Source organism: Salvia splendens, chromosome 7 (genome assembly GCF_004379255.2).
Source record: "Salvia splendens isolate huo1 chromosome 7, SspV2, whole genome shotgun sequence".
NCBI lineage: Eukaryota > Viridiplantae > Streptophyta > Magnoliopsida > Lamiales > Lamiaceae > Salvia > Salvia splendens.
Window position 1 is genome coordinate 31,985,278 of NC_056038.1, and position 16,645 is coordinate 32,001,922.

The 16,645-nt window shown below is 37.0% G+C and overlaps 1 protein-coding gene and 1 pseudogene across 1 annotated transcript; both read left to right on the top strand.

Moving 5' to 3' along the window:
- The first annotated feature begins 873 nt into the window (after positions 1-873).
- On the top strand, positions 874-1,760 carry LOC121811362 (protein DMP6-like). The gene has a single exon (XM_042212205.1). It carries the CDS (start codon positions 893-895, stop codon positions 1,541-1,543), a length of 651 nt encoding a protein of 216 aa, XP_042068139.1. The 5' UTR covers positions 874-892; the 3' UTR covers positions 1,544-1,760.
- Positions 1,761-5,425: 3,665 nt separating this feature from the next.
- On the top strand, positions 5,426-16,632 carry LOC121742636 (annotated as a pseudogene).
- The last annotated feature ends 13 nt before the right edge of the window (positions 16,633-16,645 follow it).

Sequence of the window (16,645 nt, forward strand, 5' to 3'; positions counted from 1 at the left end):
ATTTATTTTGAGTTGCAATGATTACTAAATAGAAGAATGTGTGTGCTAAGCATTAATAATATGTGCATATTTTCTACATAGAATTCTTTGATCAAAACTACTTCTATTCAGTTTAAAAATCTTTGCTCCTCCCCTAGCAATAATTTATGAAAACCTCTTCCACGATAGGTAAAAAAGTCTAGATTTTAGAAACCCAACGAAAAAGGAAAGGTATATGCTAAAATAAACTTTCAAGTCATAAGACGCATAACTCATGGTGACGTAGTAATATCGATTGCAATTAAAGTAAACACAAAATGGCTACCGATAATTAAATTAACAGTCACCAACAATCCGAGTAACTATTAAGTGATTCGGACATATTGGGCACCTCACGTGTCCAATTAAATCAATCATAATTGTAGAAATTAGTTTTCCGATTTCAATTTTCTTTATTTATGATTGATTAAATGACAATATATCAATTCTTATTCAAAGATACCCAAGCAAAAGCCCCACATTTTTTAGTGATTGTAAACTTTGCGTCTCAGCAATATAACTGAAATTAAAATTGAGACAATACTTTCTACGCAATAGCAACATAAGATAACAAATATTGGCGACGTGATCTTCCTCCTCACAACCCCAAAAACAGCAAACAAAAACCTCACTCAAAGTTAAGCTGCCCAACTAAGATCCAGTTAACGAAACTGCATTATTTCAAACAAAGCTCATTTTAAATAAAAACCAAAACCAAAACCAAAACCATGGCGATCATTTTTGTTCCTTGCAAGCCAAAACAACCTAGCAAAGCAAACCGAATTTCCTTCCATTCCACTCATCCCAAACATTCATCAATCCCCACCTATAAAAAGAGAAGACAACACAACAATTTAGTAGTACGTATACATGAATGGAGATTAAGCCATCGTGTCAAGACATGATAATCGAGGAGGAGGAAGAAGAAGAAGACGAAGTAAAGGCGCCGCTACTATCTAGCAAAGGCGTACCGGAAGTAGACAGAAACCTCATCCAACAAGCCATCAGCCAGACGTTTCAAAGCACCGCGTGCCTCGCCAACCTCCTCCCCACCGGCACGGCCCTCTGCTTCCAGCTCCTGGCGCCGATATTCTCCAACCAGGGCCACTGCGACGCCGCCGCCCGGGCCATGACGGTTTCGCTCCTCGGCCTCTGCGCGCTCTCGTGCTTCCTGCTGAGCTTCACGGACAGCGTCAAGGACCAGAAGGGGAGCCTCTGCTACGGCTTCGCTACTTTCAACGGCCTCTGGATTATTGACGGATCGGCGACTCTGCCGGCGGAGATGGCGGCGAGGTATAAGCTCAAGTTTATTGACTTCGCGCACGCCGTGATGTCGGTGCTGGTGTTCGCGGCGGTCGCGATGTTTAATGATAACGTGGTGGAGTGCTTATGGCCGGCGCCGTCGACGGGGACGAAGGAGGTGCTCACGGCGCTGCCGGTTGGGATTGGAGTTATGTGCAGTATGCTTTTTGTGGTTTTTCCTACGAAACGGCATGGCATTGGCTTTCCACTCACTGATTGTTAAATCCTACGGCTCAATATAAATGTTGCTGTCTCATCATTATTATTATTCACTGCTCCCTCCGTCCCATTTGAGTTCGACGCGTATTTTAACTTTTAAGAAATGTAGTAAAAGATAGTCAGTGAAAAATGACAGTGGAATGTTGGTCCTACTTTTCTAATAAAATGTGAGGGGAAAAAAGTTAGTGTAATATAAGGCCTATTACTATTTATGATTCCAACCAAGACTTCAAAATGGAACACCCAAAAATAGTAAATCAAGCCTGCTAAAGTGGGACGAAGGGAGTAATTTTTTTTCTAATATTATGGATCAATAGAAACATTGATGAGTTGGGTTGTGTTGAAACGTTTGATAATAAAACTATCAGTGAGAAGTAATACAAATTAGCTATCTATATCTAAGTGTTTCTATATACTCCGTCCGCTCCGTCGACGATTACATGTCCTAAGTTGACTTGACACAAATTTTAAGAAATGTAATGAAAAGTTGGTAAAAAATGTAGTATTAATAATCTATCAATATATAAAGTGAGTTTTTTGGACTGCCACCTAGCAACATTTTGGCGGGAAAATAAAGTTCTGCTCTTTTTTTTGTTTTTTTATTGCCTTTTTTATGAATATTGTTTCAGTCATTCATGGTTCCAATGCTGCTGTGCTGTTTTTGTTATTCAAATTTTTTTAGCTTTAGTTTGATTGGTACGTGCAGTTCACTATTTTTTGAACTATTAAACCTCAATCCTATTTTATTACAAAAATACAAATATATCACACTTTTAAAAGGTGATTGAGATACATATCTTCTGCAAATTCCAATGCTTCAATTACCGGAACAAGTATAAAAGATATATTAGATTTCATATATTTACAATATTAACAAATTTGAATAGGGTAAAATATTATAACTTTTTTTGTATACCAACTATGTAAAATGTATTCAATGTTGAAATTGCAAAGATATAATCAGTAGGATATGCATATATTCAATATAAGATGAACACAATTAATTAGTACTGACTTTGCTAGGATATGCATATATCTATCAATATATAAAGTGGCAGTTTTTTGGACTGCCACCTAGCAACATTTTGGCGGGAAAATGAAGTTCTGCTCTTTTTTTGTTTTTTTATTACCTTTTTTTTATGAATATTGTTTCTGTCATTCATGGTTCCAATGCTGTTGTGCTGTTTTTGTTATTCGAATTTTTTTAGCTTTAGTTTGATTGGTATGTGAAGTTCACTATTTTTTGAACTATTAAACCTCGGTCCTATTTTATTACAAAAATACAAATATATCACACATTTCAAAGGTGATTGAGATACATATTTTCTGCAAATTCCAATGCTTCAATTACCAGAACAAGTATAAAAGATATATTAGATTTCATATATTTACAATATTAACAAATTTGAATAGGGTAAATATTATAAATTTTTTTGTATACCAACTATGTAAAATGTATTCAATGTTGAAATTGCAAAGATATAATCATTAGGATATGCATATATTCAATATAAGATGAACATAATTAATTAGTACGGGCTTTGCTAGGATATGCATATATCTACCAATATATAAAGTGAGTTTTTCAGACTGTCACTTGGCAACATTTTGGCAGGAAAATGAAGTTCTACTCTTTTTTTTGTGTTTTTATTGCCCTTTTTTTATGAATATTGTTTCTGTCATTCATGGTTCCAATGCTGCTATGCTGTTTTTGTTATTCGAATTTTTTTAGCTTTAGTTTGATTGGTATGTGCAGTTCACTGTTTTTTGAACTATTAAACCTCAATCCTATTTTATTACAAAAAACTAGACAATTTCCTTTGGTTGTGTCGTATGCAATGACCATTAACAAGAGTCAGGGTCAATCACTCTCTCATGTTGGATTATTTTTTAGAACCTGTTTTTCAATCATGGACAACTGTATGTTGCTATATCAAGAGTCACAAGTCATGAATGTTTGAAGATTTTGGTGTGTAAAGATGAAGAAGATGAAGACAATGGTGATTCTACTGTTAACATTGTTTATAAAGAAGTTTTTCTTAACTTATGAACTATTGGATTGTTGATATTTGCGTAAGTTCCTATTTATTAATATTTGTGTTTTTTTACATATTTTTTCAAAACTTATGAACTATTGGATTGTCATTATCTCATCTTTATTCTGTATTATATTTTATTTATTCCACTCATATCTGCGTTTCAAATTCAAAAAAATTATTTGTTCATTGGAAATAGACACTTATTTATTTGTCTTGATATTTACAATGTGTTTTTTTATTAGACATTTATTCTCTGTCTGCAAGCATAATTATACAATAATTATCATCTACGTTTATTCCCTCATTCCGCCATTAGTAGTCCTATTTATTGGCAGCACGGGCTTTAAGAAATACTCCATCCGGCTGGGAATAGGAGTCCTGTTTGTTCATTTTAGTATTTAGTATTTCTTAATCATTTATTTGTATATCGTCTTCTATTTCTATTTTGTCCCTCATGTCCTTTTTTTTACAATGGATTGATAAATTAATAGATCTAGAAGTAGAAGTATATTTTTTAAATCTTTATAATCTTATGAATACAAAATTTATATAGTTTCTATTCTTGATTTGAATTTTTTTACATATTTTCTATATATTTTTAATTAATTTCATTTCTTTTAAATATATTTCCTACTTTTTTGGAAATAATTTGGCCCGTGCATAGCACGGGTGGTAACTAGTTTTAAAAAAATGTAAGTATATTAAGCTAATGAAATGTGAGATTCATTACTAAAATTAATAAATAAGATACTTAATTGTAGACGGACGAAAAAATTAAGAAACTTGAGACACTTTGACGGAGGGAGTGTATATAAAGACAACTATAAGGGTTATGTGAGTTTTTAGGATAATGGGCTAAGTGAGTTTGGGCCAAACTTGTAGAACGCCTTTAAAAATAAAAAAGGGTGTATGGATTTTTTGGGATGAATTAGAAATGAGATTGGAAGTGTACTTGTTGAGGTTTTTGGAAATATAGTCATTTTTTCCTTTTAAAAATATATAAAAATAAATCAATTCATCTAATTGAAATCTCCATTGGTTTAATAATAACAAATTGAATCATGTGTAGTAAGTCTAATGACCGAACGAAAATAAGGAGGTAGTGCAATTGAAATTTGGTGACACGGACTCTATTAAAGATAGGCTACATGGAAAATTTGGTGACCTAATTTTGATAAAATTCAAAATGAGAGAATTTTCGAATTTTGTTTTTTCATAATTTTAGTTTGTACTTTTGCTATCATTATTTAGTTTATCGTACCTTTTGTTCTTGAAAAAATCAATACCCTATTCATGCGACAATAACTCTTTAGTCTATTATCATTCCAACATTAATATTTATTTGTGTAAGTCGTAAAAGGCTAACATATGAGAAAAATCGAAAAAGAAAATATATTTGACATTGTCGCCAAGATAATTACAATGAAATTAAATAAAAATATAGTAGTAATATAAATTGTCCTATAAGAACCATTTAATATTTGAGTTGCAACCCTTTCAAGTAATTAAGTAGTAATTGTCATATTTTCCGCAGCAGAAAAAAAGGTACTACAGTAATTGATAAAATTATTGAAATTTCCGAAAAGAAGAAAAGGAAAGAGAATAAAGTAATCAAAATTAGTATACTAGTCAAAGTCAATTATAGTCAGCATTGGATCCGATTCCGAATAACAAGTAAATTTGGCCCAAATCGAAGCCCATTTAGATAACAAAGCCCATTATGCTTTATTCAGATTCGAGGAGTATTACACATGAAAACAATAGATTTGAAATGAAGGAAGCCCGAAAATACCCAAAACACCCCCACAACCTTGTTGAACAAAAGTCCCAGGCTTCTTTCTACCCTCAAAAAGGAAATAAAACCAAAATTTCAATCCAAAGACTACACCACGAAACTGAATCGAATAAAAATATTTGGAAAAAGATGGATTTTGATAGAACCGAGAGCGATATAGACTATTCCTGTGTTGTTGTTTGTTTTAATTTCATTTGTTTATTATTAATAATCCGTCTCTGGATCTCCAAATTTCCTCGTTTGATTCTCTCTCTCTCTACGGATTTCGTATTCATCAATTCGTTTCGCAATCACGCCTGTCTCTATATATTTTATATATCGTGTTACTATTGTTTGTGTTATTGCATTACATGGACCTCACATGCGCGTCAAATTCCTCGCCTTTTTATTTTGTTTTGTTTCCTTTCCTGCCAAGATAGGGAGGGGAAGGATTTCGTTAGTTTTCTTGTTGGAACCCTAGCTTTTGGGGGGGCGCAATCTTGATTTTTAGGGTTTCTGGCTGCCGATTGATCTCTGATGGATGCTGGTTCCGAAGGGGAGATCAATAGGAACATGAATCACAGCCCGTCCGAGGGCTCTAAGCGCCCCAAGCGTCAGATGAAGACGCCGTTTCAGTTGGAGATGCTTGAGAAAACCTATGCCAGTATGTTATCCTTTTACCTGTCATGTGGATGTTATTCTGCTAGTTGTGGTGCAGTTCCTGTGTTCTCTTCTCTCTTTCTTTTTGAAGTTATTAATTTTTCTGGGCGAGTAAGTAACTAAGTTTTTGTTTCTCCAAGGATGTTTATGTATGCTAGTATTATTTGTTTCCAAAGTTTTTTTTATTAGAACATGTGTAATTTGTGCATCGGTATGGTTTTTTCCTTCTTTCACTGATTGAATGTTTTTAATGAGACTAAGTGATGAAGACTTGAGGTTGTTAAATTGCCGAATTTCTCGTATCCAAGGTGTTGTTGTGGACGGAATGTTTGCTTCCTATGGAGCATGGATATAATGAAAGTGCTTGTGTGTTTTAATTGAAATATACTGTTGAGTGTTGAGTGATGGTATTGGCTCTTATGGTTAATATTATGCAGTGGAGACGTATCCCTCTGAGGCAACCCGGGCTGAACTGTCAGAGAAACTGGGTTTGACGGATAGGCAGTTGCAAATGTGGTTTTGTCATAGGAGACTGAAGGATAAGAAGGAATCGGTGGGTGTGGCATCCATAAAACCACGCACTCCTGGACCTGTTGGAAGGAAGGTATTTGTTGAGTCCCCAAGAGAAGAACTGATGACAGCTGAACCCGGCAGTGGACATGTATCTGGTTCTGGTTCTGCCTCTGCCTCTGCCTCTGGGTCAGGTTCAAGTCAGTATGATGTTGGAGATGGTACGCCTATGGTGCCTACTAGGTATTATGAGTCACCTAGATCTATCATGGAGCATAGAGTGATTGCATGTGTAGAGGCACAGTTGGGAGAGCCCTTGAGGGAGGATGGACCAATTCTTGGAGTGGAATTTGATGAATTACCCCCTGGTGCATTTGGTGCGCCTATAGGTAAATTTGGTCTTCAAACTTATTTATCATATCTAGAACATTGAATAATACATGGCTGTAAGGTATCAAGGCTTAGTTGACACTCATGTTTCGTTAAGATGACTTTTTTTCTTCTTCAAAATACATGTTCTTCACAGCAACATGAATTCACAAAACTTGAACTTACATATTTCTATGATACTTATATTTCAGTTCAAGTGGAGCACGAAGACAGATACAGACATTCTTATGATAGCAAGTTATATGGGCAGTACGATGCAAAGCACATCAAAGTTTGTCTTCTGTTCTTTTTATATAATTTATAACATGTTATCTTTTTGTCATATGAACATCAGTAGTGCTAGATGGGTTTGTTGCAATAAGCAATTAAGTTGAGTTAGTATGATCATTAAGCTGCTGTTACCACACCGGACTTGAATGCCATAAGTCACTAATATGAATTGTTCCTACACACCAGCAGTTCTACTTTGTTTCACTGAAATAAACAAATGGCTGATTTTTTTTAGAATCTTGATTATCAGGCTGCATCAAGTGGCCCTCATGAAGCATTGGAGACCAAGATTAGGACTGATGCATATGGACATGCCACTAAGCCATACCTATATGAACCAGCCATTGATGGTCCTCCCCCAAAAGGTTTGTCGCTTAAGCATGAAAATGGGTTTCTCTCCAGGGAGCATGTCGTTGAGGGTCAAACCTCAAGAACAGATCTGTATGCTCAGCCAGGCAGACATATGCAGCTTTCCGTGTCTCCCAGGACTACAGATTTTGGTACACCAAATGATACTAATGTTTATATAGAGAGGAAACGCAAGGTAGTCCTTTTCTATTTGGTTTTTGTGTAGCCAAATAATTGAATGCTTATACTGATACAAACTGCTTTTTTATTTGAACCTCATATAGAGTGACGACTCTCGAATTGGAAGAGATGTTCAATCCCATGAGAAGAAGATTCGTAAAGAACTTGACAAACAAGATGTGTTAAAGCGAAAGGTTTGGGCTCTTGTTCATTTTCTTTTTAATGGTTAGTTCATTGTGAGATAACTACTCAGAACCTGAACCTCAGACTTATTGACACCTGTCTCTGTTATTCTGTCCACATAGAGAGAGGAGCAGCTAAGGAAAGAAATGGAGAGACAAGATCGTGAAAGAAGGAAGGAAGAACGACGAGTTTTGCGAGAGCAGCAGAAACAGGAGGAGAAATTTCAGCGTGAGGAAAAGCGTGAAATGGAACGAAGGGAAAAGTTTATGCAGAGGGAGCTTATGCGGGTATGTTTACAGCTTATGTTTATATCATATTTTCTTGGTTTAATTCTTTTTTAGTTCTAGGGTGTTTTTTACCAATTTTATCAAATAGCGAATATGGCGGCGCCATGACGCTGTGGCATGGCGTTCGGTGGTGGAAACGCCATAGCACCATGTCGCTTCCATAGCACCGCCATATCCGACATAAGACAACATTGCTTGTGTACTGCATTTAGGAATGAGGCATTATGCAAGAAACATGGAGGTTGGAGTTGTATTTTATACTTTATTAATTGTTTGAAGTGTTTTAGATGTTATATGTTTAATGTTTTTTTATTTTTTGAATTATAAATAAATATATATGCATTATTTTATTTATTTAATTATTGACGCCATATCCGCCATGCTAATACACCATATCGCTGTGGCGGTTTTTAGGCAAATCGCCATAAGCCGCCATACGAGATTGATAACATTGTTTTTTACATTCCATAAGTGTACTGACCTTTTTTTAAATTTCGGCTTTGGGAGAGACGCATGACCCACATGCGTCGCCCGTTAATGAAACACATGACCGTGATGTGTTTTAGTGTAAGACGCATGACCTTAATCCATCTTTCAATTTTTTTTAATTTTAATTGAACGACGCATGACGCACATGCGTCTTAGGGTAAAACGCATGACACACATGTGTCTTCTCTGGAATCCTACAAAAACATTGTCTTCGTCTTCGAAAGGGCTTCGCGTGGCTTCGAGTGAGTATCTTGCACCCCCATCGGAGTCCGGATGAGAGAGTTATGACCATTATACGAAAGTCGCGCATTGAAGCGCGGATGACTCCAAAAGACATGTCCTCGTCATTGGTCGATGAATGACCTTGGTGGGGTTGATCAAATGATGGGAAATTATTCGTAACGAGCATTAAATGAGAAATTATTCATAACACAAAAAAGACATTCTCATTTAATGCTTGTTACGAATAATTTCGCATCATTTGATCAACCCTACCAAGGACATTCATCGACCAATGTCGAGGACATGTCTTTTGGAGTCATCCGCGCTTCAATGCGCGACTTTCGTATAATGGCCATAACTCTCTCATCCGGACTCCGATGGGGGCGTGCAAGATACTCACGCGAAGCACTTTCAAAGATGAAGACAATGTTTTTGGAGGATTCCAGAGAAGACGCATGTGCGTCATGCGTTTTACCATAAGACGCATGTGCGTCATGCGTCGTTCAATTAAAATAAAAAAAATTGAAAGACGCATTAAGGTCGTGCGTCTTACACTAAAACGCATCACGGTCATGCGTTTCATTAACGGGCGACGCATGTGGGTCATGCGTCTCTCCCAAAGCCGGAATTTAAAAAAAGCCCAGTACACTTATGGAATGTAAAAAACACCCTAGAACTAAAAAAGAATTAACCCTATTTTCTTTCTAACTTGTTATTTTTCTTGATTGTGGTAGTGAGTATTAAACTTCATTTTTTTCCAATTGGTATTCTAGGCGGAGAAAAGGCAACAGAAAGAAGAGCGTCGCAGAGATAAGGAAGCAGCAAGACAGAGAGCTGCAGTGGAGAGAGCGACAGCTAGGAGAATTGCTAAAGAATCCTTGGAGCTAATAGAGGATGAGCGTCTTGAACTAATGGAATTGGCTGCTTCAAGCAAGGGGCTACCTTCAATTCTGTCTCTTGATTATGACACTTTACAGAATCTTGACTTATTCCGAGGTTGGTATTGGTCACTACAATATCTTTCAAATAAAATTGAATCCCGGTCCTCAGCAAATTTTCTCTCTTGATGGTGACATTTTAGCAAAATCTAATACTTAGAACCATTTCTTTTTCATTACATTTATATTTAAGTAAATTACATGAAACTGATTAGTGATTACCATGTTTATTGGTTCTTGTCAGCATCTTCTCATTATTTGCATTCTGTCTCAGTGTCTTTATTCTTCTAAATAAAAAATTGTGTGTTTAGCTCATATTATTAGAACTTGCAAATTATTCTTCTATTTTGATCCAACACTAGTTTGAGGGTAATACCGGCATTTGAGAATTTAAACTGAAGTGTGTCATGATTGAAACATCAAGGTTTTTAGGATAGTGCTAGTGAGAGTTGTGTTTATGGTTGTGTTGCTTTGTGCTGTATGAGTTTTTTATTAATTTTTTCTTCCATTTAGATGCTTTGTGTGAATTCCCTCCAAAGACTGTAAAGTTGAAAAAGCCTTTTGCAATTCAACCTTGGATGGATTCAGAAGAAAATGTTGGGAACCCCTTGATGGTATGTTTCTATACTTCCACCTGTTTCTCTTTACTTCCTCTTTAATGAGTTAGATGGGATCTTCGCTCTCTCAGCGAATTTCTGAAATAATATGTATCTTTCAGGTTTGGAAATTCTGCTCGACATTTGCAGATGTTATTGGGCTTTGGCCTTTTACCATCGATGAATTTATACAGGCTTTTCATGACCATGTGAGTTTTAGGATGCTTTTATTTTTCTGTACATCTTGACTAGCTAATCTCCATTTTTACTAATTCTTTTATTTTACCATACTTGTTTTATAAGTTTCTTTTCAAATTATTCATCTCAGATTACTTTCACCTTTTCCGGGATGGGGTTGGAGTTGATTTTGTTGTAAACATTCATGGTTTCTTGTTTCCTCATCACAGGATTCAAGACTACTTGGTGAAGTACATACCACACTTCTAAAGCTTATCATTAAAGATATCGAAGATGTTGTGTGAACTCCTTCAGGTGGGCCAGGTACAAACCAATATAGTGCTGTTAACCCTGAAGGTGGACACCCTCATATTGTTGAAGGGGTAAGTACTCCCATTGGAAAGGCTTCCCATTTTTTTGTTTACTTCAGATTTTGTTTTCCAATGGCTATTACATTAATAATATGGTCATTGTTGCAGGCATATTTGTGGGGTTTTGACATAAGAAACTGGCAGAGGCACTTAAATCCATTGACATGGCCTGAACTATTACGGCAATTTGCTCTATCAGCTGGTTTTGGTCCACAGTTGAAGAAAAAGTCCATTGATCGAGTTTCCACGAATGATCATGACGAGGTATCTTGTTGGTTCTTCCTCCACTGAGCCATCTTGTATCTGACTGCTTTATACCAGGCTTCAATTCCAGGATGGAAGTTGTAATGTGTTATGGAAAATCTGAAAATTTGCAATTGCTTTGGGTAACTCAACTAAATAGACTTATTTGTCAGCTGTGAACACACACATATGGATTGTTAAATACTATACATATAATGTTCTTGAAAACACTCTTGTGTCCCTTGTCATGAATTGCTGGCCACAGCACTAAAGAAATGTAGTGTTGGGCTGTATAACTGCATTAATTAACATATGCTTGTTATCTTTCAGAGTAGAGGTTGTGAAGATATAGTGTCTACTCTAAGAAATGGTTCAGCAGCTGTGAATGCTGTTGCTATTATGCAAGAAAAAGGACTCAGCCTTCAACGCAAGTCAAGGCACCGGTTGACTCCAGGAACAGTTAAATTTGCAGCTTATCATGTCCTTACTCTTGAAGGAAGCCAGGGGCTAAATGTTATCGAGCTTGCTGAGAAGATTCAAGTAAGTAATAGCTAGAATTTGATAGTGCTTATTTGGTTGTGTTTTCACTTTTCAGGCTTCACTTTCAGTTTTCTGGATTTCTAGTTGAGTTTACTAGTATGTTATACTCCCTCCGTCCCACAAGAATATGCACTTTCTAATTTTGGAACTCTTTTCTTTCTAATGAGGTGGGACCCATTCTCCACTAACAATATTTTATATACTTTTTCTCTCTACCTCTCTTACTTTACCAATTTTGCATTAAAACCGAACCCAAAGTGCATATTCTTTGGGGACGGAGGGTGTATGGTTTTAGTCTTTCATATGGGGACATGTTGTGGTAAATTATTTGAAACTTGAAATATTCTTATTCTCATATTGATGATGTGGTTTGACATGTTGAATACTCCATGTAAGTTTTGGGTGCCATTGAAATCATGGTATCTGATTGAGCATTGGGGATCAAGGGTTGAAAAGGTTTTTGGTGAACCTGACCCATGCCTAAGAGTGAGATAAAATCAAAAATTATTTTAGTGTTTATCATATTAAAAAAAAGGAAATATGCTTTTTTGTTTGGTGGTGGGGGAAGGCCTTAGGTTTTTGCTTTGTTTCTAACTATCTGATTTTGTTTATTTTGTAGAAATCTGGACTTCGTGACTTGACAACGAGCAAAACACCCGAAGCTTCAATATCTGTTGCCTTGTCGAGAGATCCAATACTTTTTGAAAGAATTGCGCCTTCAACATATTGTGTGCGGCCAGGTTATAGAAAGGATCCTGCTGATGCTGAATCAGTTATTTCTGCAGCCAAGGATAAGGTACTGAGATATGCAAATGGTTTCTTAGCTGATCAAAATGCTGATGAGGAAGAAAGGGAGGATGATTCAGAAAGTGATCTTGCGGATGGTACAGAAGTTGATGCTCTAGCCATCCCTTTGGATGCAGATAAAAATGGTGCATGTAATCAAGTTATCTCTGGTAATGGTAAAGGCAAGCTTCCTAATGATGGCTTACCGCAAAATAAGATTGCTAAAGCTGGTGAGTATTTACATGTCTTTTTGCATTTTGTTGCAACTTGTTTTTTATGCTTTAAATATAAGTGAGATCACCTATTAACCAACTTCAGTCTATGCAGTTATTAAAGAGGCTAATCCGGACCAAGATGTTGAGATTGATGAAAGCAAAACTGGCGAACTCTGGGTCCAAGGGCTCACTGAAGGAGAATATTCTGATTTGTCTGTCCAAGAGCGTCTTAGTGCCCTTGTTGCCTTGATTGGTGTTGCTAATGAAGGAAATTCAATTCGTGTAATTCTTGAGGTAGGTCCTTCAGATATTTTTCAAATGTTTACAGTTGAAGTAGGGCTTTATATCAGTGGTAATTTTGATTTATAAAACTGGTTGCAGGATCGCATGGATGCTGCAAATGCTCTTAAAAAACAGATGTGGGCTGAAGCACAGCTTGATAAAAGGCGAATGAGGGAAGAAACTATTAACAAGTTGTACGATTCTTCTTTCAGTGCTATCACAGAGGGCGGTTTAAGTCCACTAGCTGCAGAAAATAAAGTTTATGATCCATCCCTATCCACTTTAGGGAAGGATGAGTCTTCTGTTACGGGAGAGGGTGTTCACAATACCATGGATAATCCAGACACTTCCATGGGTCACTTTGTTTCTCCTGCTCAGCAGAATGGAAATATAACAGAGAGGTCAAGGTTGCAGCTAAAATCTTATATCGGCCATAGAGCAGAAGAGCTATATGTCTACAGGTCATTGCCTTTGGGTCAAGATCGAAGAAGAAATCATTATTGGCAGTTTATAGCTTCATCTTCCTGCCTTGATCCTGGTTCAGGGAGAATTTTTGTTGAAACACCCAATGGCTGTTGGAGACTGATTGACTCTGAGGAGGTAGTTACGAATTTGATTACCCTGCTCTTATTCCCTCTTCATCTTTTTTTTCTAGTTAGATGCTCTGTAGTTGCGGCTTTGTAATACTCCTGGTGTGGAAGAAGCCAGGGAGTGTTATGCTGGCAGGCCATGTTGATATTTTCTTCCTATTATGCATAAGGATGAATTCTGTTAGATGTCTGTTTCGGGATAATAGCTACCTAGATTTTATGTTGAGATACAGTTGAGGATTATAATACTTATTATCTAATGAAAGTATGGTGAAGGGTAAGGATGGGATTCAGTTTGGTTATCCCTGAAAATGCCATCGTTACTGTATTTCGACTCTATTTTGTTTATTTAATCTCAACACCATTCCTATTTTGACATTTTTTAATACTTCTTGCAGGCATTTGATGCTCTTTTGACATCTTTGGACACTCGGGGGACAAGAGAATCTCATCTGCATATAATGTTGCAGAGAATCGAAGCCTGTTTTAAGGAAAGTGTTCGAAGGAATCGTTTGTCCCAGAATGGGGACACAGATCGACAAGGAGATGTTGAACTAAAAGGAGATGTTGAACTAAATTCTAGCTTTGCTTTTGAAAGTGCTGAGAGTCCTAGCAGTGCAGTTGGCACTACCAGTTTTGATGCACTAGAACCATCACTTTCATTCAGAACTGAAGTAGGCAAGAATGAAAAGGAGAGCAATAACTTCATGAAGAGGTATGAAGACTTACAGAACTGGATGTGGAAAGAATGCTTGAACTCATCCATTGTACGCGCCCTAAAATATGGAAAGCAAAGGTGCTCACAATTATTGGGAATTTGTGACATTTGCCTTGCTACATATGCTGAGGTCTGTTGCCCTTGTAGCCACTGGGATCAAGGGAAGATTGTGGCAAAAGGACATTTTCCTTTGCAATTTAATGGTGAAAATAATTTGATGGATGGGAGAAACAGTCCACTGAGAATAAGATTGATCAAGACCATTCTAATTTCACTTGAGGTGTTACTGTGTGCTTTTTTTCAGCATTCTAGGGAATCATGTACATTTATAAAACCATATACTTACACTAATTGTTATATAACAGGTTGCTGTTCCCTCTGAAGCCCTTCGTTCTTCTTGGACTGAAGACCTTAGGAATTCTTGGGGCGTTGAGCTCCAGAACACTTTGTGCATTGACGGTCTCCTCCAGGTGTTTACACCACAATGCTGCTACTTTAACCATGATTTTATGGCCAGCTATTTTAATTTTTGCTAGTTTTATTAGACCCCTCATATTTCTCTGACATTTCTTGCTCTTCCTTTTTTAAAAGATATCTTATAGGTGTTTGTGAACAATTTCAGGTCCTTAATCAGTTAGAGGCTGTCATAAAACGTGATTACCTATCAGCAGATTATGAAACAACTGAAGAATTATTGTGTTTTTGCGACTCAAAATCTGTTGTTAACAAATCTAATCACCCTGTATCCGTACCCCAGCTTCCTTGGATACCAAAAACTACTGCTGCTGCAGCTCTGAGGCTTTTCGAGCTGGATGCATCCATTTTCTACACCCCAAGTCAGAAGGCCGAGTCTCATGTTGAAAAGAAAGTGGAAGCTCTTCCTGTGAGTGCCTCTCTCTCCCCAAACCCACCACTTTCATGTTTGCATATGTTCTTGAACCCTGCATGGTTCCGCACATGGAAACATCTTGCCCCAGGATTGGAGATGCATGAATCATTAAAAAATTCCACTAAAGACATGAGTTGGATTACAAAAATTTATCAAAGTAGCAGTAGTAATTATAATATTAACTATTATAGATAAATAAAAGCAATCTCTTCAATTCTTGAGAATTATGCACTTTTTACACCCTAAATTGCCATTTAACACGGATGGTATATGCAAATGTAGAATATCTGCTTTGTTGCATCACTTGATTTGTGTGTTTGCTGAATAACTATTCCTCAGTTTTACTTAGGGAATTACTTCATAATTCTGAGGATTACCCATGATGGCTTTTAAATGAATTCACTAATGCTTTGTAACAAACTTTTCTGTGGCATACAGAACTTGTCATTAAGATATGGTCACCCCAAAGACATCCAGAGGGCTGAATCCAGGGGATTCGATAGATATGGATCTCTGGAGGAAAATTGGGATCATCTTCGTGGCGCTCCAGGTAGCTCTGGTTACAGGCAGGTGGCTCGTGGTAAAGGAGGTCGGCCGCGTGGAAAGTCACAGAAAGGGGTCATTAATTCTGCACCGTCTGGCAAGAGGAACATGAAACAAGGTGATACGTTAACTCAATTCCTTCTGCAGCAGGGAATGAGTGCACCTGGGCAGAAGCAACGTGGTCCCCGAACTGTGAGGAGGAGGAGACCAGAGAAGAAAATCGTTGCAGAGAGTAAACTGGACGACTTGTATGACAAAGACACCTTCATGAATGCCATAGAGGAGCCAGAAAGTTTAGGCAGGGAGGAGGATGCACATGATTTTAGTGCTAGAATCATTGAAGGTGAAAATGATGACAGTAGCAACAACATTGATGGTGACTCCGATGATAATGTAGACAATGAGTCCTATCACTATAGAAAATGGGGAGCAACCACCTATAATACCATCTCTCACAGAAGCACCGAGCTGGCAGCAATGAGCGAAGATGAAGCTGATGAGACTGATGATGAACATGGTTATGAGGAGGATGGTGAGAATGTAGGGGAGGCTGTTCAATTTAACGAGGAGTACTCTGACCAAGATGGAGAAGGTAACCAGGATGATGGTTCTGAATCGTTAGCTTCTGTTGACTACAGCGATGATGACTGAACTGACGTAGTAGTAGAAATTCTTTTTAATTTTTTTGGCAATCCTTCAGAGATGCAGCAATCGAAAGATTGTCTGGTGTAAAATCATAGAGGAACAAGGTATTGTTTTCTCCTGCAGAGGGTGTTGATATTAATTAGGAATACAAAAAAACATATTTTGTTAGAAATGTCGAATGACAATACTAGTTCCATTTCTTGAGCTATCACTATTGTATA